The sequence below is a fragment of the Cherax quadricarinatus genome, chromosome 66, assembly GCF_038502225.1.
Source record: "Cherax quadricarinatus isolate ZL_2023a chromosome 66, ASM3850222v1, whole genome shotgun sequence".
NCBI classification, from domain to species: domain Eukaryota; kingdom Metazoa; phylum Arthropoda; class Malacostraca; order Decapoda; family Parastacidae; genus Cherax; species Cherax quadricarinatus.
In genome coordinates, this window is record NC_091357.1 from 9,840,954 (window position 1) to 9,866,765 (window position 25,812).

General features: G+C 40.8%; 1 protein-coding gene across 1 annotated transcript in view; it reads right to left on the bottom strand.

Annotated features, from left to right (window-relative positions):
- Positions 1-25,812, bottom strand: part of LOC128704200 (uncharacterized) — a 308,440-nt gene that overhangs the window by 58,039 nt on the left and 224,589 nt on the right. Inside the window, exons 6-7 of the mRNA XM_053799257.2 lie at positions 8,511-8,679; positions 1,553-1,672 (exon numbers count right to left, since the gene is read on the bottom strand). Of these exons, the coding sequence (XP_053655232.2) occupies positions 1,553-1,672; positions 8,511-8,679 (289 nt within the window). The remainder of the gene's footprint in view (positions 1-1,552; positions 1,673-8,510; positions 8,680-25,812) is intronic.

Sequence of the window (25,812 nt, forward strand, 5' to 3'; positions counted from 1 at the left end):
CTATCGAAAACCCACCAACCAAAACGATCTTCTCCACTTCTACTCCCACCACGACACCAAAACCAAACGTGGTGTAATTATAGGCTTCTTCCTACGTGCACTCAGAATCTGCAGCAACGAGTTCCTTGAGGAAGAATGCACTATAATTGAACAAATATTTTCTAAACTCCACTATCCTCGTCACTTCATCAGAGACTGCAGACGGCGAGCATTAAACATCTTCAACACACCCAGAGAAGACACTGCCGAGAAGAGATACATAGTCCTTCCCACCAACTCCATTGCCAAACATGTTTCCAACATCTTTACCAAAACATCATTCCAAGTATCTACCTCCACAACCACGACCATCAAGGACATCACCAATAGTAGGCAGGACAAGCCTCCATCCTCTGCAGGGGTATACATAATCCCTTGCAATGACTGCAACAAGTTATACGTGGGCGAAACATCAAGGGACCTCCAAACACGTATTTCAGAACACCAATACGCAAGCAGGTCTGACGACACAAGGAATGCCTGCGTACAACACCGTAATTCACACAAACTCAAGACTTATCGCCACAGAAGACAACACTCAATACCGAAGAATCCTGGAATCATCACTTATTTCTATATCCGACAACTTCAACCAGAATAGTGGCTTCTATAACATAGCTGAACCACTTGCCAAGAAACTTCTTCATCGCTATCCCACATAAGAACACTGTAGAAGGTCTGCTCACAAACTTATCCAATCTCCTTTCCAAGCTACCCAAGTTTTTAGACTCTATAACCCCACTCGGTACATCATCAGATGCAGCATTCTTCACCTGACCTCAGCCGGACTATAAATACTCGCGTTCCTTCCACCCCAGGTAGTTCTGTTTGTGACTTGAAAAAGCCCACTGTGTGGGCGAAACGTAGTCAATAAAGGATCACATTATACTGCATTTGTGTTTATATTGCCATTGTGTCGGTATTTTATACCATTTATTTCCCCAGTAATCTATTTGCCTTATTACGTACGCTTAGGCATTGCTGTCTTGGTTTAAGGCTGCTGCTCACCATAACCCCCAAGTCCTTTTCGCAATCTGTATGGCTAAGTTCTACATCGTGGAAATAAATGGTATCAAATACCGACACAGTGGAAATATAAACACATATGTAGTACAATGTGATCCTTCATCGACAACGCTAATGATCAGTCCATTAGCCTTGAAGAAGTGGTTTGAGGTGGTCAGTCCCACAGTCTGGAGAGATATGTAATTCTTGGAGAATAAAAAGGCACAATACCGTGATTGGAACAATATACAAATAACCCGCACATAGAAGACTGAAACTTATGAGGACGTTTCGGTCCGAACTGGACCTTAACATGTGTACACTTGCTATCACTGTATGTATCATTTACACACAAAAAAATTAAAATATCCTAAAAGAAATCATTTAAGAGAAAAAATAAATAAGCATACAATTAAAAAAACGAAATTAATGTAGAGTAAAAGAAATCATTTGTTGTCGGGATTTTTCTTTTATATTAGTCAAATGAATTTTTCGTTCATCTACTCACCGAGGATGGCAAGTGCTGGACTCTGATGGGACGGGGGATACTAGTGTTCCTCCAGCTCACCGGGTTAACCACGTGTACCCTGGGCAGGTAATCTCCTTCACTGCTGTACACGTGTTCCACCTGAGGAAGACAAGATACTTTAATGATATGTTATCAAGTGGATATTTGTCGAGGGTAGGAATATTTGTTGAGTGTGTAATGACGTCATTTCTTTGTGGTCATAGGGGTTCTAGCCCCGCCTCTTCGCTGACCACTACTAGGTCCACTCTCTCCCTGCTCCAAGAGCTTTAGTAACCATGTTAGTTAGTTAGTTAGTTAGTTACCATTTTGTCCTAGGCACATGTCGATTAGACACTAGGCCTGTTGTATATGAGTACTTATTCACCTACTCACCTATTTGTGGTTGCAGGGGTCGAGTCTTAGCTCCTGGCCCCGCCTCTTCACCGGTTGCTACTGGACCCTCTCTCTCCCCTTGTTTCTGTCCCCTCCCTGGAACATCCTGTCTTTGTCCACCTTGTCTATTCCACGCCGTATTTTATATGTCGTTATCATGTCTCCCCTGACCCTCCTGTCCTCCAGTGTCGTCAGGCCGATTTCCCTTAATCTTTCTTCATAGGACATTCCCCTTAGCTCTGGAACTAACCTTGTGGCAAACCTTTGTACTTTCTCTAGTTTCTTGACATGCTTTATCAAGTGCGGGTTCCAAACAGGTGCTGCATACTCCAGTATGGGCCTGACATACACGGTGTACAGTGTGTGTGTGTGTGTGTGTTTGTGTAGGTGTAGGTGTAGGTGTCAGTAAGGGATGGATCTATTAGCAGCTGAGGTGTATGCATATAGCCGGGTATATTTATGGCCAACATATCAAGTATACAAAATATTAAGTGAGGAATGCAGGTTAATGTTGAAACTAATAACAAACAGATCACAGAGAGTGATAATAAATTAAACACTATTTAGTATGTGTGTATTAAAGCAAAGGTGGCTGGCTCCATTTATCTTTCTCATCCTCGTAGCATAGTCAAAAACACATGACATTGTGTCATATTTTATTGATGATACCAAATCTGCCATGAAAGTTACCTCGGTAAGAAGGCACGGGAAACTGCGATTATATTGTTAAATAAAAGACACATGTGCAACTAAAGCGACATTTTTATTGTGGTAACGTTTCGCTCTCGAGGAACTTTGTTAAGCCCTAACCGTTTGACTTTTCCTGGAGAGCGAAACGTTGCCACAATAAAAATGTTACATTAGTACCACATGTGTCCTTTTACTTAACATATTGTCGGTAATTTTACCAACACGATTATATTCTATATAGGGCCGAGGAAAATAACTAGAAACTCAGTGGTGACAGATTCTAAATACGATACGAATATAAACAAAGGACTCAGAACGTATCCAGGGCGCAAGAGACATTCAGATCATTTAATAGAATATAAATAAAATATCTAAAAATATAACGTAAACAATGTCATTTAAATGATAAGGTGGACTATGAAAATTTTAAAAACCAAACATGTCACACTGGTGACGGTAATTTTATAATAACTTGTGCTCTCTCATTCAAAACAATGTTCCGTGCTCGCATCTCTCAAGGGAAACAAGGCATCTGAGCTAGTAAATATACAGAGAGCTTATCCTGCTCACGCAGAATCAGCACAGAATCCACGCTATTGCAAAATTATCCTAGTAGTATAGAATTCGCATCACTAAGGTCACCTTACAGAAGTCAGACTGTATTCTCTTTAATGGAGAGAGGAGAAATATTTTCAGATCTAAACATGAAAATATCCGAAAGTCAGGTTCATAACCTACTCACTAAAATAACTATTTACTCGATGAAACGAGAGAAAGACGAATAGATCAGGTGGTCCATCTGGGAATCAGCTCCACTTTATACTAGGTTTACTGTTCTTTTACAAAAACGCTCCTCTCAACTCGGGTCACTCATTCCTCGTATCAACAATTAAATACACACAACACTAAGTTCATTTCACTAACTCCCAAACCTTAATAATACCTGGCCCATTTCAGGTCCACTCACCTTACTGTAATGTTTCATCCAGTCTATTCTGCCTTCCAAGTCTGTCTGGTACAATGAGTGATACGCTTAACGGTATCATTAATCGTGTGGTAGTTGAACCGTCTTTCTGTTGTTTGTATATCTTACTCCCTTTAAAATAATTTTTATTTGCTTGCTTCGTCCTAAATTAATCTAGGTATCCAAGTTTAGAAAGTTGATCCAGGAAACTTTGGCTGAAAATCCTAAGCTCCCATAAGAAATTTAGAAACAGTTCTCTTTTTAACTGTGAGAAAATACACAAATATCCTGGACACAGGAGAAAGGAGTTTACGGCGACGTTTCGGTCCGACCTGGACCATTTACAAAGCCACACAGTGTGACTTTGTAAATGGTCCAAGTCGGACCGAAACATATTCATAAGAAACCATACCACGGGTGGGGTTTGAACCCGCGGTCAGTCTCAAAACTCCAGATCGTCGCGTTAGCCACTGGGCCAGCTAGCTTCAATAAGATTCATTCAACTAGGTATATTTCTACACCATAGGAAGGTTAGCATATGAACCAGTGGCTAACGCAACAGTCTGGAGTTTTGAGACTCTCTGACCGCGGGTTCAAATCCCACCCGTGGTATGGTTTGTTTGCAATCGTGTCATTACGACTTCGTGAAACATATTCATAAGCTTCTCTCTCCTACGTGCGGGTTATCTGTGTATTTCCCCAGTCATGGCATTGTGCCTTTTTGCTCTTTGTGATAGAATAGTGGCTAAAATATCGAATGTTGTTAGTAATATTTATTGCCTTCTTGTACACTAAATAGAAACTTTGGTTTCTAACTGATGACCCAAACATCAAGGAAAGCTCGTTTTATTATTCTTATACAACTTTTAATTTCACAGAAAGTACATGTTGGTTTAACTTTTCAAAAAAATGTGTCAAAGTTAGCTCATTCCTGTTCCTCAACCGTGAATATATTATCAACATATCTGTATCAGATACACAACATATGTTGTGTATCTTTATACATATATGCTTCTAAACTGTTGTATCCTGAGCACCTCTGCAAAAGCAGTGATAATGTGTGAGTGTGGTGAAAGTGTTGAATGATGATGAAAGTATTTTCTTTTTGGGGATTTTCTTTCTTTTTTGGGTCACCCTGCCTCGGTGGGAGACGACCGACTTGTTGAAAAAAAAAAAATCTGTATCAGATAGACGATCAACAAAAAAGAGACAGCCCACCATTTTAGTGATACTTTTCTTCACCAAGGTATCGCAGATAACAGTAAAAAATATAAGCGAGTTTACTTTTTGCCTACCCTAATATACGTAGTAACTGTCTTAAACTACACAATGCCCCTCACTACAGACACACCGAGTGTGTACCTTCATTTGGTATGAAAAATGGGGTAGGTCACAATTTCGATGCTAGAATAAGTAAACAGAAAACATCAGCGAGATATAATAAAAAAAATTAAGTGTACATTTTACATGTAAAAACCTGGAATCACACTATTAAGTGGGCTCCAGTAATTATCATCTAGATAAATTAGACACATGTGCAACTCTTGGGTATCTTTATTGAGGAAACGTTTCGCCACACAGTGGCTTCATCAGTCCATACAAAGGAGAATCTTGAAGAACAGGAGGAGAACGAGGTAATCAGTTTCCTCAATAAAGATACCCAAGAGTTGCACATGTGTCTAATTTATCAACATGTCGGTTCTCTGAACCATTCATCTACAATTATCATCTACAGTGACGGTCCAGGAGTCCCCAACTTGCCGCCTAGGAGTAGCATGTAGCCCTTCTATGAAATGGATGCGGCCTTCACATGAAATTACGAATTCACATTTATATAGATTCCACACTGCACAGTGTCAACAAAACCGTGCGGCTCTCATCGCTCATTTGACCATCAAATGTGGCCCACTTGTGTGCGAAAGCTGAGGACCACTGAGTCCTACACTGTTAATGACTTCAATGAAAGGACAACCACTGAAGCAGCTTTGATTAACCAACATTCAAACTAATGAAGCTCACACTAGACATATTTTACCACCGAGTTTGAAAATAATTTCCCACACCAACGGGTCGACACATCCTACAGAAGGACATCTTCACAACATGGAACACCTAACGAGCTTCACTGGACAAGTATAACATGTCACTTTATTATGTTCTTGTGTCGGCTGAAGAAGATCTAAGAAAGAATTAAAAATATATTAACAACTATTCTCCCGCCTTTGTCTCCAAGTGAGTTACCTCCCTTAATTGCAAAGTGTTCGTTATATCGTAGTGTTCCAACATCCCTCGTAACGCAGCTCAGTTCACGCCACCACAATAAATAAACCTATTTCCTTCTTCGTCTCACAGGTCCTAAATACAGCCAAGAACTCTGAGTGCATCCACACACCCCTTGTATACCCACACACCCTGTGTACTCTCACACACCTCGTGTATACCCAGACCCTGCGTATACTCATAAACTCCATATACATCCATACATCCTGTGTACTCCCACACACTCCGTGTATACCCACACGCTCCATGTACACTCACACACTCTGGGTACAACCACACACCCAGTGTACACCCACACACCCTGTATACACATACACCCACATCCTATATGCACCCAAACATCACGTGTACGCCCACACACCCCTGTGTACACTTGCACTAGAGTACAGATTAAGCTGTCAGCAGGCCATTCCATCACTTCCTAATGCCACGTCGTGAGATTATTATGTGCAATTACAATGGTATATTAGAAGTCTGTATTCCTGCCAGCGTGTTCGCCCGAGAATAAATCACTTATAATGATTGTAAATGAACTTTCATCGCAATATAGAAGAGATGGTTATATCCACGCTTCATGTGTGAAGGTGATGAGATATATTTTTTCGTAATTGTCTTCCCTTGGAGGCTTTAATGAGAAATTAACACGATAAGTCGGCAGGATTTGGGCTCAGTTTCTACTACGTTTTATTTACTTCTAATTAACTACAGGTAAGCTACAGGTATGTAGATAAATGGTTCAGAGAACCGAAAAGTTGATAAATTAGACACATGTGCAACACTCGGGTATCTTTATTGAGTAGCGTTTTCGGTACATAGTGGCCCTCATCAGTCTATACAAAGAAGAAGAATAGTGAAGATCAGAAGGAGTTTGAGGTAATCAGTCCCTCAGCCTGGATTCGATGTGATTAGTCAATTTTTTCAAGACTGATGGACTGATTACAGTGATTCCAGGCTGAGGGACTGATTACCTCAAACTTCTGATTTTCACCATTCCTCTTTGTACAGGACTGATGAAGCCAGTGTGTGGTGAAACGTTTCCTCAGTAAAGATACCCAAGTGTTGCACATGTGTCTAATTTATCAAGCTGCAGGAATCCTATTCTACTTACGAATATACTCTGATCTCCATTTATACTCTGTATTATCTACCACTGGCATTAATTATATCTGGTGTAGTTTCTCTTTTCACCAGACGAGCCTGGCCCATGGCCGGGCTCAGAGAGTAGATAAACTCTCGAAACTCTTCAAAGGTATATCTGCTTCCCTTTCCGCTTCTAGCTTAGTGGTCGCATTATCTGGGTCACAGCCAAAAGATCTTGGGCTCGAATCCCGGACGAGAAAATATGCACATGTCTAATTACATCCTCTTCCAGTTTGTTATAAAGTGAGGTACAAAAACTCTTAACCAATAATGTTAAACTCTTGAAAAAAGGCACCACGAATGCTCTTAGCCAAGTATTTCAGTGGTAAATATTAATATGGTGTACAATACCGACAGGTTGATAAGAAACATGTGCAACAGTTATGTTGCAGTTAGTTTTGAGGTGGTCAGTCCCTCAACCGGAGGGCTGAGGGACTGACAACCTCAAAACTACGTCTTCAAGAGTGATGGAGTGATGACATCGTCTTTACATTTCTACTGCTTCTGCTCACTCTTCTGTACTCGACTGAGGAAACCCTCTTGACTCATTCTTCTTTGTCCCTAACCTGAAACTTCTTGATACTCTTCTCTTAACATAAAACATCAGAACTTCACTTAGTTCAGCACAATAACATGTCCAGTGACGGCTAGTGTTAAGTGTTATAACGGGGTTAAGTCTCTTGATCCATGACACTGGAGCTTCCCTCCCCTACTTTGGTTCAAACCTGATTACCTCCCATTCCTCAAGCGTTATACATAAGAACAGAAGGAACACTGCCGCAGGCCATTCATGAATTTGTCCAACCATTTTTTGGGTTTGAGAAAGACTTGCCAGGATGGGTCAACTGGCCTGCTGCAGTGTTCCTCCTTTCTTATGTTCTAAGCTACCCAAGCATTTGTTTAGGTAAGACACATATGCAACAGTTAGGTATCTTTATTTCGAAACGTTTCGCCTACACAGTAGGCTTCTTCAGTCGAGTACAGCAAAGTTGATAGAAGCAGAAGAGCCTTGAAGACGATGTAATCAGTCCATCACCCTTAAAGTTTTGAGGTGGTCAGTCCCTCAGTCTGGAGAAGAGTATTGTTCCATTGTCTGGAATAATAGGTAATATGTCTTACCTAAACAACCTGTCGGTATTTTATACCATTTTATTGTTTACCCAAGCATTTGTTTCAGTACGTCAGGTACTAATCAAACCCCGCCCTTTTCACTCATATATTTGTCCACTCGCGTTTTAAAGCTGCCCAAGATCTTAGCTCTATTACGTTTAAATAACTTGCATAGGACTTTTTCCCATGTTTTTAAAAATTCTTATATCCCAACGACACAATTTGTGACGATAAGTCAAGGTCACATGTAAACATAGACACAGTTGTTAAAGTGATCTTAATGACCCATTAACCGAGTCATCGAGTGATTTACACCCTCACTAACGCGCTCTCCCTGACAAATAAATAAACAATGACAACAAAAACAAACTCACTACTCACTTGCGCAACCCAGTTGCCGTTTTCTGCAAGGAATTTGGGAGGGATGTGAAGGATGGTCCCGTCAGCCAGGTCTAGAGTAAGAGGCTGGAGATGGGAACCCTCACTTACTCTCACCGTCACCGTCACAGGCTCCGTCACCTGCTCGAGCACCACTACGGTCCGTGACGAGCTGCAACACAACGTAACACTCACAGTATGACAACACATTTCATATAATCAACTATAATCATTATTATTATCAGCGATAAAGATTAAAATAATTATAAATGTAAAACTGTCTTTGACGTAACGTGTATATCTAGTTACTATACTTGGGTGTCTTTATTAAGTAGCCGTTTCGCTATATATACATGTCGTGCCGAATATGTAAAACTGGTCAATTAGCAAGAACATTTAAAATTAAGACCTTTCTAAATTTTTCTCTTATACGTTTAAAGATATATTTTTTCATTAATGTTAATGTAAAAATTTACAATTTTGCACCAGAAGAATCTTAGAAAACTTACCTAACCTTATTATAACAAGTGTAATTTATTTTAGCCTTATCCAACAAAATATATTTTAAGATACGTTTACTATAATTTAATAATAAATAAACGCAATGAAATATATTTTTTTTCGTTAGGTTCAGAATAATTTTTGCGAAATTATTGCATAAACAAATTTTCACTTGTCTTATATAGCAAGATGAGCGTTGCTTTTTAAGCCCAAATCGCAAGTTCTGCCTATTCGGCACGACACACACACACACACACACACACACACACACACACACACACACACACACACACACACACACACACCCACACACACACACACACACACACACATACACATACATATATGCATATATATATATATATATATATATATATATATATATATATATATATATATATATATATATATATATATTTATATATATGAGCGTGTGTGTGTTGTGTATTCATGAAAAATAACAAATAACAGGAGAAATACCTTAGCATGCATATTGTTTCTAAGGAATTAAAAAGCTGTACCGTAACTCCCTACGTTTCTTAACTTTACCCTCCACATATTGGTGTAATTTGCATATTGTCCCTAATTACATAGACTAAAATAAATAAGGTTAAAGCATCCAAGTCTAAACTATCTTATATTTACGTCTGTTGATAGCTGAGATTACTTATAAATGAACGCAGGTAAGAGCGTTAGATAACGAACGATGTATTTTGAGGGCAATGTAAAATGTGACCACCGCGTGGTGCTGTCAACAGCCTGAGTGATCAGGCGGTCAACCAAGAAGACTGCTCTGGGACTCGTAAGTAAATGAGCTTATTTAGGTACAGGTATACATAAGTTTAATTATGATACATAGTGTAAATTACCTAGAATAACCCTCAGAAAAGTGAGACAAAGTGACTTATTTCCACTGGGGTTCTTGTAATATCTTATTATTTAAACCTTCAAAGAGCAGGGGGACAATGACCCCTTGGAATCGACCACAGGTAAACTGCAGGTAAGATAGGACAGGACCTCCCCTGGTGGGGCGACTGGGGCGACGCCTGGTAAGAGCTATATCAAAGTCAGTCCCCACAGGGTGGGGGAGGGTTAATTCACTAGGAGGTCAGTCCCCGGGGGGTCGTCAGTCCCCGGGGAGGAGCGGCGTCGTGTTCCTTACCATCTGAGCTACAGTCGTGAGATCAAAGTCTAGTGTGTTACCAAGCGATTCAAGGTCTTGAGATCAGAGTCTAGCGTGTTACCGAGTAACGGTTTTGGGTTTAGATTCCAAGTAGTAACCAGGAACCACTAGCGTTATCCTCCACGGGATGGATATGGATATGAACACTGGTATAACAACTCACAAATACTTGTATAACAAACCATACCACGAGCGGGGATAGAACCCGCGATCAGAGAGTCTCAAAACTCCAGACCGTCGCGTTAGCCACTGGTATGGTTTGTTTGCAATCGTGTCATTACGATTTCGTGAGACTTGTATAACGACTTACAAACACTGGTATAACAATTAACAAACAATGGTATAACTACCAAACACTAATATAACAACTTACAAAGACTGGTATAACAACTTATAAACACACACTTTAACACACACAAAACAATGCTCACCGCAACACACGTACAAGAGAAGAAACATTACCTTACCCGGGCATGACTTGTAACAATTTGCCTTTATAAAAGAGGTATCCTGTTCAAGCACCCGCCCACCCACTGTTCATCCTGTTTACTCACCCAGCCACCCACTGTTCATCCTGTCTACTCACCCATCCACCCACTGTTCATCCTGTTTACTCACCCAGCCACCCACTGTTCATAATGTCTATTCACCCAGCCACCCACTAGGCATCCTATTCATCCTTCCAGTCACTATGGATCATGTTCACCAACAGCTATCCTACCCACCCAGCCACCCACAAATACATGCGCAGCTACCTTAAAGTGTGTGTGTGTGTGTGTGTGTGTGTGTGTGTGTGTGTGTGTGTGTGTGTGTGTGTGTGTGTGTGTGTGTGTGTGTGTGTGTGTGTGTGTGATGAAGATAAAACACACACGGTGAGCCTCGCAGAAGACGGAGTTAGTCCATATACCATAAAACTAAAGTTCAACTTTTATATCAGAGTCGCTCTTTCCTGGGCCCAACATTTTAGTAAAACAATGGACAGTGGTCGTCTTCAGGATACGTGCAGTTTGCCTAGAGGTTAGTTCTCACCCTATGATCGTGCGTTAACGAACACTCTTAGTTTACCTGGAGTTTACCTAGAGAGAGTTCCGGGGGTCAACACCCCTGCGGCCCGGTCTGTGACCATAATTTTAAAATGGGTGGACCGGTAAGCCAGTGGAAAGCTTCGATCAGATGACCAAAAGCTCCAGCTGCGGGTTATATGAGTAAGACTTGGGTCAGGAAACACTTGTCCTGTTTCCTGACAAACTTTACCTAACCTAACCTAGATAGTATAATAACCTAAGTGATATATCAAAATATATTGTTAATGATAAGTCAACTGTAGACGCAGATCCAGATGTACTCAAGTTAACCCTGCAGCAAAAATAACAACAAAAACAGTAAAACAACAACAGCAAAAACAAAACAAAAAAACAAAGACGACAATAACAACAACAAACACTACAACTTTTCAATCCCTTCCTCACAGCGCTGATATTATCGTGGAGAACGCTCGCCTCTCCTGCTGCTCTGCACTACGGTATTCTTAAGGCCGCTGCAGTATGATGGTCGCATGCCAATGAGGATATAAATTGAAAATTAGCTTGCAAGTAGGCTATCCGCACTGGACCAAGCTTGCCCCGCCAAGCAAGCCGGATTTGAATTTCGCGCCTGACCTGCCCTGACCTCTGGTGGCCGGTGCATAAATTTAACGTCAGGGCCAACCGACCACTCCTGTGGGAAACACTGCAAGAGGGGGGAGAGAGGGAAGGGGGATGAGGAGGGAGGATGAGAGAGAGAAAAGGCAAAATCTAGAATGTTTACACCGAGGCTACATGCTGAAGACTATCCACTATCTCAATTATCTATTATTATCTATAGATATGAAGCAAGAATAGTAAGGCAGAAGGCTCACTCCCCACCCTGCGGTCACTACCGGCATGAAACAGAGGAAACCCATACATTACGATATTAAAAAAAACAGCTCTAAAACTTATAGGCAAAATAGCTGGTGGAAGTCCTGGACTGTAGGGAATGCCTTGGAGGGCATTCCGGGGATCAACGGCCCCGAGACCCGATCCACGATCAGGCCTTCCGGTGGATTCGGGCCTGATCAACGAGGCTGTTACTGCTAGCCGCACACAATCCAACGTACGAACCACAGCCCGGCTGATCTGGCACCGTCTTTAGGTATCTGTCCAGCTCCCTCTTGAAGACAACCAGGGGTCTTCCCGGAGGCTGTTCTACAGTAGTACTACTCTTGCTGCAACTACTGATTCTACTTGACTGTCCCCTACAGAGCTATGTCTACCATTAGTTCTACTTGTAAGTGACACTATTTCTTCTTCTAGATAACACTATTTTTCCCAGATAACACTATTTCTCCTAGATAACACTATTTCTCCTAGATAACACTATTTCTCCTAGATAACATTATTTCTCCTAGATAACACTATTTCTCCTAGATAACACTATTTCTCCTAGATAACACTATTTCTCCTAGATAACACTATTTCTCTTAGATAACACTATTTCTCCTAGATAACACTATTTCTCCTAGATAACACTATTTCTCCTAGATAACACTATTTTTCCCAGATAACACTATTTCTCCTAGATAACACTATTTCTCCTAGATAACACTATTTCTTCTCATAGATAACACTCTGTTTCTAGATATGTATATTTCTACTTCTAGATAGCATTATTGATTATCAATTGATTTTGCACCAACTTCCACGAGGATACTACACTGGTGATCTGTAATTATTTTTGAAAAAGAAAGCTCCTACCCACATGTGTGTTGACTCTCATGCCACTGAGTTTCTTACCATTGTTTCGTGTGAGTGTATCACACTGCACTTCAAAAATATCTTAATGTTTGAGTTAATCGAAATGGTGGATGGGATGAAGGTAACAACAAACAGTGTCTGAAGACACAACCAGCAACTGAAGACTTTAAGGGGAATGTTGTGCCTGTATAGGAGGCTTTTTTTTTCAAGTCTTTTGCATCAGACTTAAAAAGTCTGCTTTTGCCTCTATCAAATGAGTGCAACGAAGCGGGTGAGTAAGATATGTGTTCAACATAGCTATTGAAGAGATGTTTCGCCTTCTCAGTAGGCTTCTTCAGTAGCAATGTCATGGGACAGCAGAAACCGTTAAGATGTAGATGTGAGATGATCAGTCCCTCGGCCTGGAGAAGTATGTTTGAGATAGTGACCAAAAGACACTGGACATCTTCACTACTGAACATAAACATTCAACACCTTCACTACTAAACATAAACATTCAACACCTTCACTACTGAACATAAACATTCAACACATTCACTACTGAACATAAACATTCAACATCTTCACTACTAAACATAAACATTCAACATCTTCACTACTAAACATAAACATTCAACACCTTCACTACTGAACATAAACATTCAACACCTTCACTACTAAACATAAACATTCAACATCTTCACTACTAAACATAAACATTCAACACCTTCACTACTGAACATAAACATTCAACATCTTCACTACTAAACATAAACATTCAACATCTTCACTACTAAACATAAACATTCAACAACTTCACTACTAAACATAAACATTCAACACCTTCACTACTAAACATAAACATTCAACAACTTCACTACTGAACATAAACATTCAACATCTTCACTACTAAACATAAACATTCAACACCTTCACTACTGAACATAAACATTCAACACCTTCACTACTAAACATAAACATTCAACACCTTCACTACTGAACATAAACATTCAACACCTTCACTACTAAACATAAACATTCAACACCTTCACTACTGAACATAAACATTCAACACCTTCACTACTAAACATAAACATTCAACACCTTCACTACTAAACATAAACATTCAACACCTTCACTACTAAACATAAACATTCAACATCTTCACTACTGAACATAAACATTCAACACCTTCACTACTAAACATAAACATTCAACACCTTCACTACTAAACATAAACATTCAACACCTTTACTACTAAACATAAACATTCAACACCTTCACTACTGAACATAAACTTTCAACACCTTCACTACTGAACATAAACATTCAACACCTTCACTACTAAACATAAACATTCAACACCTTCACTACTAAACATAAACATTCAACACCTTCACTACTGAACATAAACATTCAACACCTTCACTACTAAACAAACATTCAACACCTTCACTACTGAACATAAACATTCAACACCTTCACTACTAAACATAAACACTACATCATTCCCCAGGCTGAGAGACTTGCTTGGCATCATGGCACCTCCTCTGAAGTGATGCAATAAAACAAGCAGTTGGGTCATTAGCATATACACCTGCCCGTGCTCACAACCTTCATAAATCTACGGACCTCATTTGCCTAAGATCAGGTTGATTATTCATGGCGTGATTTGTGTATATGTACATGTTAGTACATATAAATATGCACATAGGTAGATATAACCATATAGGAACATTCAGAAGCAGATATACATAGACGTACATACCCTTGCATACCGGTCTCAAAAGAGGCCGCCTGGTCCACTAAGTTGTTTGTTTTAGCCGCTCGTAGGTCTACATAACTATCATAGCCCGGGTGATCAGGCACCTGCAGGAGATAGTTGTCCAGTTTCCTCAAAAACTTCTACTTTTGTTCTAGCAGTATACACACACACACACACACACACACACACACACACACACACACACACACACACACACACACACACACACACACACACACACACACGCACATATATATATATATATATATATATATATATATATATATATATATATATATATATATATATATATATATATATGTAATAAACTAGAGTAAATTGTAAGAACGAATCCACTTCGAGAAAGATATTTAACTCAATATGTGACCAAGACTGCTCAACTGCCTCCCGGCACACATAAGGTGGATTACCAATATACCCCTGACTGTCTTGAAGAGGGAGCTGGACAGACATCTAAAGTCAGTACCTGACCAGCTGGGCTGTGGTTCGCACGTTGGCTTCTGTGTGGCCGGGAGTAACAACTTGGTTGATCAAGGCCTGATCTACCTGGAAGCCTAGTCACGGACCGGGCCGCGGGGGCTTTAACACCCGGAACACCCTCCAGGTATACTCCAGGTGACCAAAGACAACCCTTTTAAAACTCACCCAAAGTGGTCAGGCCATTTAACCTTGATTACCTCTTCTGTCTATCCACAACATTTTTCACTACCGTAGCCCTCTTGGGGCTAGAACCATCTTAGGACTAGAACCCTCTTGGGAGCTAGAACCCTCTTAGGGCTAGAACCCTCGTGGGGCTAGGACCGTCTTGGCTGAGTGGTATAGTGCCGGATCTGCTGCTCGCATGAACCACATTTCGAGTCCGTCTATTCTTCTGTTTATTCGTTGATAATCGTTTATGGACACTATGTTTCTGAGGGTCATGAGAAGAGATATATTATGAAAGCTTTTGGGGATGTGGGAAGAGACAGTAAGGATACAGTTGGTGCTGCTGATATTACCATATTACAGAAGTGCTGGTTGTAAAATTATTCTCTGTGAGTTCTGTGGCTGAGTGCTTACAACACTGGGTCCGCTATATGCCTCTTCTACGGTTTGAGTCCTTCATTGCTGTTTATTAACTGTAGTTTGGAAGTTAGGAGGAGGTGCGGGATTACCAAACTGTTGTCCAGAGGGCTGAGGAAGGGTTGTTGAGGTGGTTCGGACATATAGAGAGAGGAAGGTGGGGCAGGGGTCGGCCTAGGAAAGGTTGGAGGGAGGGGGTAAAGGAGGTTTTGTGTGCGAGGGGCTTGGACTTCCAGCAGGCATGAGTGAGCGTGTTTGATAGGAGTGAATGGAGACAAATGGTTTTTAATACTTGACGTGCTGTTGGAGTGTGAGCAAAGTAACATTTATGAAGGGGTTCAAGGAAACCGGCAGGCCGGACTTGAGTCCTGGAGATGGGAAGTACAGTGCCTGCACTCTGAAGGAGGGGTGTTAATGTTGCAGTTTAAAAACTGTAGTGTAAAGCACCCTTCTGGCAAGACAGTGATGGAGTGAATAATGATGAAAGTTTTTCTTTTTCGGGCCACCCTGCCTTGGTGGGAATCGGCCAGTGTGATAATAAAAAAAATAGTTCATTATGACGGATTATGTCAATATGTGCTTAAAAATATATGTGAAAGCACATATATGTTTAAAAACAAATATAAAGCAAGAATGAATGAGAGAGCTTTCAATAACACTTAGCTTGTGAAGGAACTTCTTCATATAGAACGTGCATTTTCTCACGCATTACAGTACGTTCATTCATGTACACTCTAGGTTTCTCTTTGCAGTAATTTCCTATGATGTTATATTTTAGGTCAGGATGAGGGTCGGGTAAACTGACTTATATTTCCGTATAACAATAACGTATATCAGTAATAAATAATATAAAGGAGAGTCTTACGTCTGGCACCAATGGATATATCGTAGTCACACACACACACAAGAAACAAATTCATATATCATTTCATATTTCTGTCATGGAGGGAATAATTAACACAGACTTGTAAGCTGACCACAACATGATCTTCTCTACGATAATAATGACTCGTAAATTTGTTACGCTTTGAAACGTGATCCTGCTGTCTGGATGCTGATGTAAATATTTCTGGAGCCCTACAATAAAGAAAGGGATGAGGGATTTTTGTCTCTGTCTCTCTGTCTCTCTTTCACTCTCTCGCACATGCACACACACACACACACTGAAGGGGAAATAGAAGAGAGCAAGAGAGCGTGATTGCCGTGACCCTGAAATATTACCAGATGTGGAGTGATAGATGAACGTGGTCACTGGCCAGTCTAAAATGTATGCACACACACCATGCGTGGACATGCACACACACCATGCATGGACATGCACACACACACCATGCATGGACATGCTCACACACCATGCGTGGACATGCACACACACACCATGCGTGGACATGCACACACACACCATGCATGGACATGCGCACACACCATGCGTGGACATGCACACACACCATGCATGGACATGCACACACACCATGCGTGGACATGCACACACACCATGCGTGGACATGCACACACACCATGCGTGGACATGCACACACACCATGCGTGGATATGCACACACACACTATGCATGGACATGCACACACACCATGTGTGGACATGCACACACACCATGCGTGGATATGCGCACACACCATGCGTGGACATGCACACACACTATGCTTGGACGTGCACACACACTATACACACTCACACCATGCATACACACCTACACACCGTGAGTGCACGTGCACACACAATATGTATACACACATATACACACACAAACACTAGTGATTGTACAGTGAGGGTAATATCACTTATCATTGTTACTGTTTTTCTCTCAAATAGACAATCTTGCAGTTACTGTCAAAGTTCATTTTTTTTCTATTTTGTTTTGTCTCTAAGTCCGCAGCAGGACTCGAACCTGCAAACTCTGTATCAGAGTCTACAGTACTTTACCACCGAGCCAGTCCCCAAAATAAGTAGGGGCGCCTAGCCGTAGCTAGACGATGTAGTTTGCAGGTTCGAGTCCTGCTGTGGACGTAGAGACAATGTTTGTAAATAATTTCGCCTGTTTGCGAATTTTTAAGCATTTTAAATCTCCTTCGTTGTCCACTGCATGTGGCAGGATTTGATGAAATAACTTTGAAAACAAGCCTGTGCCCCGGGGTATGGGGTAACATCGTCTAGCTACGGATAGGCGCCCATATTTATTCTGGGGTCTGGTTCCGTGGTAAAGTACTGTGGACTCTGATACAGAGTTTGCAGATTCGAGTCCTGCCGTGGACGTAGAGACTATATATATATATATATATATATATATATATATATATATATATATATATATATATATATATATATATATATATATATATATATATATATATATATATGCAAAACAACCACTCTGAAAGAATAGAGAAATTCCAAGCGCTTTCGTGGCTACTCACATTATCAAGGAACTGTTCCTTGATAATGTGAGTAGCCACGAAAGCGCTTGGAATTTCTCTATTCTTTCAGAGTGGTTGTTTTGCATATTTTGAAATCACCTGTTTACTGTGATGTTATTGCATATATATATATATATATATATATATATATATATATATATATATATATATATATATATATATATATATATTTCTTTCAACACACCGGCCGTATCCCACCGAGGCGGGGTGGCCCAAAAGGAAAAACGAAAGTTTCTCCTTTTACATTTAGTAATATATACAGGAGAAGGGGTTACTAACCACTTGCTCCCGGCATTTTAGTCGCCTCTTACGACACGCATGTCTTACGGAGGAAGAATTCAATAACAAACTGCGGCTAGCTGGGGGATCGAACCTGTGTTGTTTTAGCCCGCCTCGCGGGAAGAGAGCGAAAATTCAGGACGCTCTAAACTGCTGGACCATGCAGTCCAACAAACAACATGAACCTATCGAACTAGGCTTCCTTCATGTTGCGAGGACATACGATGGTGTGGTTGACTCAGAGTTAATTTCATTCTTCTACCTGCTGAAATGCCTGATCAGCCAGGTTGTGTTACCTGCGTAGGCTTGTGCACCCGTCTCATCAACAGTCCCTGGACCAGGCAATCAGTAAAGAAAGAAATCTAGGCTCAGGTAGAGCTGTGAGGTTAGAACCCTGGAATTGCTTGGTCAGGGATGGGCTCTATGTTGGTCATGTCGTAGTTATCACAACACAGCATCGTAGTTATCAGAACACAACAATTTTGCTATCAGTAAGTCGTGTGGAGGTCGTTTCATTGCAAGAGCGTAGTAGAGGTCGTTTCCTCGAATTAGCACCATTCGTCATAGGGACTTGTATTGTAGTAGGGACGAAAGGTAATGGAATGAGGTTTTAGAGACAAAGAACGACCCAAACATTTAGCATTGCAAAACAAGAAAACATTCAACCCTATTCTTCCCTCCCGACCCCAAACAAGGCTAGCTCGGAACGGAAAGAAAATGGAGCAGAAACTCAGCTGGGACTTTTATAAAATGTATGCAAATTGGCATGGCTATCATATTTTTCAGCCCAGGGATAACAGCAGCAACAGCAGCAGTAACAGCAGAAGTGCCAAAAGAAGCAACACAAGCAGTAATAACAGGAGCAGAAGAAGAAAGAACTGCAGCGAAAGCAGTAAAAAGAGCAACAACAGCGCCAGAAGTATAGGCGCAAAAAAAGAACTTTATCAGTAACAACATCATCAGAAGAAACATCTGAAATATACAGAAAGTGTCACAAAGGATACCAGCACAGGACATGCTTGTAAAAATTGTACCATAAGAACCTGCAAAATATAGGATTCGATGTTATTATCCACACCTTAGACAATTCACTAATATACTATAGAGAAAAAAGTTCCGTCGGGAAAGTTGTGCAGAATCTACTAGCCAGAAATATGCAAAGATTCTCTCGAGAATAAATGTTGTCCTATGTCATGTAAAGAGAAATGAATATTTCTAGCGCCTTTCTATTCTAGACATAGGAAATTAACAAAGAAAAATGAGATAAACGGCGAAAGTGGCTCTGAACAGACTGACAAAAATGTGGAAAGGCAACAATTATTATTATTATTATAATCAAAAAGAAGCGCTAAGCCACAAGGACTATACAGCTGAAAGGCAACAAGTCAAACAGAATGAATACAAGACACTGAGAAAAACAAAACAGGTCAGACACAGCGGTCAAATGACCAAAAGCTCCAGCGGCGGGTCATCCTATGACTAAGACCTGCGTTAGGAAACACTTGTCCTATTTCCTGGCAAATCTTGCCTAACAAGGACGAGTGGGCGCAATACGTGAATCACCAACAATTCCGCTGGTATTAAATTCGTTAACAAAATCACAGTAAAACAACACAAACAGGCTAACTTCCTTTATCACTGCGAATATGTAAGGCATAACAACTCAGATGAAAAATAACGTTTCCTACATAAATGAACTGCTCACAGAAATAAATGGTATAGTGGGAGCTTTCACAGAAACCAATGCTAAGTATTTCTTTGACCAAAAAAAATGGATCCCCAAATGTAATTTATATAGAAGTGACAGAGTAACCATAGGGAAGTTGTAAACTAAAGCCTTTGTAATAACCAGAGAACTAGAATGATTTGTCATAATAAACTACAGTGACAAAGTTACATAAAAAAACTCACACAAACAAGCCTTACCACAATCTCATAAATAACCTCACATAAACAAGCCGTACTACAGTCACATAACCTCACATAAACAAGCCGTACTACAGTCACATAACCTCACATAAACAAGCCGTACTACAGTCACATAACCTCACATAAACAAGCCGTACCACAATCACAAAAACAGCCTCACACAAACAAGCCCTACCACAATCACATAAACAGCCTCACACAAACAAGCCCTACCACAATCACAAAAACAGCCTCACACAAACAAGCCCTACCACAATCACATAAACAGCCTCACACAAACAAGCCCTACCACAATCACATAACCAGATTTCCTCGCCACAAACCAACCCAGCCACAAAGACACATCTGTGAAACGACCTGTAATGACTCAATAAAACGCAGAGACCTCGATCGACCTGTCAAACGGCTGATAATGACCCAATTGTCGAAGCGCCTCGTTGGAACAATTGCCTGAAAACTGAGAGCAGAGTCATTCCCTGGATCAAAGACTTCGCAGAGGCCCAATTAGCGCACACAATGCCGCGCCCTCTCACTACCAGACCCAACAGCCTTTTGAGATTGCAATCCTGTTTATTGCTCCTCCATTGCGGGTTGATGTGCACATATTAGCTGTGTTTGATGTGCACATGATCGCTGTGGTTGGACACATGGTTGTCGCGCTTGATATGCACATGGTTGTTGTGGTTGATATGCACATGGTTGTGATGTGCACATGGCTGTTGTGGTTGATATGCGCATAGCTGTTGTGGTTAATGTGCACATGATCACTGTGGTCAACGTGCACATGATCTCTGTGGTGGATTGTTATATGATTACTGTGGAGGATGTGCATACGATTGCTACGGTTGTTGCAAACACGATCTTTGTAGTTGATGTACACGTGATCGCCACCTTCCTTCCCCCCCCCACACACACACACACACACACGACTTGTTGAAAAAAAAAAAAATATATATATATATATATATATATATATAGATATATGTATGATATATATATATATATATATATATAGATATATATAGATATATATATATATATATAAATAGGAGGTTTTGTGGGTAAGGGGCTTGGACTTCCAGCAAGCGTGCGTGAGCGTGTTAGATAGGAGTGAATGGAGACGAATGGTACTTGGGACCTGACGATCTGTTGGAGTGTGAGCAGGGTAATATTTAGTGAAGGGATTCAGGGAAACCGGTTATTTTCATATAGTCGGACTTGAGTCCTGGAAATGGGAAGTACAATGCCTGCACTTTAAAGGAGGGGTTTGGGATATTGGCAGTTTGGAGGGATATGTTGTGTATCTTTATATGTTTATGCTTCTAGACTGTTGTATTCTGAGCACCTCTGCAAAAACAGTGATAATGTGCGAGTGTGGTGAAAGTGTTGATTGATGATGAAAGTATTTTCTTTTTGGGGATTTTCTTTCTTTTTTGGGTCACCCTGCCTCGGTGGGAGACGGCCGACTTGTTGAAAAAAAAAAAAAAAAAAAATAAATATATATATATATAAATTTATATTTATATATATATATATATATATATATAAATATATATATATATATACATATATGTATATCGTGCCGAATAGGTAAAACTGGTCAATTAGCATGAACTCATTTAAAATTAAGTCTTTTTTAAAATTCTATCTTATACGTTTAAAGATATATTTTTTTCATTTATGTTAATGTAAAAATTAATAACTTTGTACCAAAAGAACCTTAGAAAACTTACCTAACCTTATTATAACAAACGCAATTTAATTTAGCCTAATCCAACTAAATATATTATATTTTAGATAAGTTTACAATAATTTAATAATAAACAAACACAATGAAATATATATTTTTCGTTAGGTTCAGAATTATTTTTGCGAAGTTTTCCAGTGGGCAACGGTAAACAATATGATGTTCAATGAGGACAAATTCCAACTACTCCGTTTTGGAAAACTGGAGGAGATAATAACTAGAACAGAGTATACTACTGACTCCGGCCATACAATAGAGCGGAAAAATAATGTAAGGGACCTGGGAGTAGTAATGTCTGAGGATCTTACTTTCAAGGATCACAACAGTGCCACGATCGCACGTGCAAAGAAAATGATAGGATGGATAATGAGAACTTTCAAAACGAGAGGTGCCAAGCCCATGATGATCCTTTTCAAATCACTTGTTCTCTCTAGGCTGGAATACTGCTGTACATTAACATCTCCATTCAAAGCAGGTGAAATCGCAGATCTGGAGAGTGTACAGAGATCCTTTACTGCAAGTATAAGTTCTGTCAAGCACCTTAACTACTGGGAACGCTTGGAAGCACTTGACTTGTACTCGTTGGAACGCAGGAGGGAGAGATATATCATAATCTACACTTGGAAAATCTTGGAAGGAATGGTCTCAAATCTGCACACAGAAATCACTCCCTACGAAAGTAAAAGACTGGGCAGGCGATGCAAAATGCCCCCAATAAAAAGTAGGGGCGCCATTGGTACACTAAGGGAAAACACCATAAGTGTCCGGGGCCCAAGACTGTTCAACAGCCTCCCATCAAGCATTAGGGGAATTGCCAATAAACCCCTGGCTGCCTTCAAGAGAGAGCTGGACAGATACCTAAAGTCAGTGCCGGATCAGCCGGGCTGTGGCTCGTACGTTGGACTGCGTGCGGCCAGCAGTAACAGCCTAGTTGATCAGGCCCTGATCCATCGGGAGGCCTGGTCATGGACCGGGCCGCGGGGGCGTTGATCCCCGGAATAACCTCCAGGTAACCTCCAGGTAACCTCCAGGGATACACAAATTTTCGGCAAGAAGAGCGTTGCTATTTAAACCAAAATCGCAAGTTTTACCTATATATATATATATATATATATATATATATATATATATATATATATATATATATATATATATATATATATATATATATATATATATATATATATATATACGGAGAGAGAGAGAGAGAGAGAGAGAGACCTGTCATTTCAGCAGAGCCTTCAACTTAGGAGGGATGTGGGTGGCCTTACTGTTATGTACAAGGCCAATATTGTCAAAGTACCACACTTAGATCCACTTCGAGGACAGCGTGAAACAAGCTTTTATGCCACAAGACGGGCAGAAAGCAGCAACTTCACTCTGGCTGTACCCTTCTCCAGAACATCGCTCCATCTGAGATCATATATACCCAGGATGACTCGAGTATGGAACACATTCGTGCAGCATAATGATGTCAACGAGATAAAGTTAGGAATCCTTAACCTGTAAATAGCTTGTCAATAAAGCTAGGGATCCTTAACCATGTCAAACCCTGTGAAAGAGAGAGAGAGAGAGACAGGCTACCACTGCTCACACGATATTCATAACAAAAGTCAAGATATTCCTGCCTGGCGGTAACTCACTAAAAAAACTGTAAAATATATACAGGATTTGGCCAGACGCGGCCCGGGAAACATCACAGATGCCAGATAAACAAGGGAATTTATGCGCTGTGTTGAGCTGTGTCGATACTACACATAGAGAGAGAGACAGAGAGAGAGAGAGAGAGAGAGAGAGAGAGAGAGAGAGAGAGAGAGAGAGAGAGAGAGAGAGAGAGAGAAAGTGTTTACGAGTACATGGGAAAGGCAGATAGCATGAGACTCCACGGTCTATATCAAGGCTATGTGCTAAGCAAGACTAGCAACAGTCTATTTAGGGAGGGGTGGGGTAGGGGGGTAGGAAATTTATACAATAATATGGTGGCGTTGGGACATGGGTACACGAGGGAACAGATTAACTTTGACATGGGAACTGATAGAGGCATCGCCGCTGCGGGCAGCTGGAAATGTATTAATTGATATATGAGAAGCGTAAAAGTCAAAGTTGAACATGTCTGCCTTGAGTGTTTACGCTCCGGGACACGCGATGCTAACCTTTGGACACGCAAGTTTAAATTCAGGACACGCGTATGAGCTCCAGAATACCACTCACGCACACGTGCGAGGATGTACACACGCATGCATGCAAGCACACACACACATGTATGCAGGCACAAGCACACACGATAGGGTACGATAAGGCCGAGCAGGGAGAGAGTGGACCTCGTAGCGACTAGCGAAGAGGCGGCGCCAGGAGCTGTGAATCGACCCCTGCGAAAACAAACAGGTAAGCACACACGCACACACGTACGCACACACACACACACACACACACACACACACACACACACACACACACACACACACACACACACACACACACACACATTAACACATTATAGGGTACGATAAGGGTCTTAGAGCAGGGAGAGAGGGGACCTAGTAGCGACTAGCGATGAGGCGGGGCCAGGAGCTGTGAACCACAAATATGAGAATAAAAATAGGTGATTTTACACATACACACACACACACAATATTCAGGAGGAACTCTGGTGTCCAGACTCCGAAAGTTGAAACAAAAATAACAGAGCAATATTCTGGATAAAAAAGAAGAAAGCATTGGCTGACTCCAGCACTGCCTCCAAGATTTAGTGACGTCTTCTGAGACTCCATCTACTTGTCGCTCGGGAAACTCCATCTATATATCACCTTTATCCCTCCCACCAGCCATGGAGTGGTTCTTGTGTGTGATCTCATCTAAACAACCATCCAAGGAGGTGCTCTTGATGCTGACGGAGGGCTCTTGATCCAGGAACTAAAAACCATCTTCCATTTTCTTGGAACAAACCTGAGTGCCTCTCTATCCTCAGGCGCTGTATGATACTAAATAAATCCAGAACTGACAAACATTTGCAAAATTATCATTATTATTATTATTATTATTATTAATACTTCTACTACTATTATTACTATTACTACTACTACTACTACTACTACTGTTACTTCTATTGTATTTATGGGGAAGCAGTACAACAATTTTTTTTATTGTGTTACTATCATAGTTCCTCCTGACCGTACCAGTGTTCCGAGGTTTGCTGCTCGAGTTGTTAGTTTCTGTAGTTATGAATAGTTTGGTGTAGGTTCCACACTAGTGTTACACACTTGTATCCCGGTTTGACATACGTGGTTCGTTGTGGGCTTCTAGCTAGTGCTGCATATTCGTGGATTGGCCCAACGTACATGGTTTATAGTGCCTTTAATATCTTAGTGGTAATCCTGAGGTACTTCTCTCATTCACCAGCCTTGCATATGTAACTAATGTAATACTGTTTATATGCAGCTCTGGAGAGGCGTAGTATGATACGTAGCACGGGTTATGTCCTCTGTCCTCCTGCTTCAAGTTGCTTCACTCCCGCTTGGAAGTGTATTGTGTGTGTGTGTGTGTGTGTGTGTGTGTGTGTGTGTGTGTACTCACCTATTTCTACTCACCTATTTGTCGTTGCAGGGGTCGTTC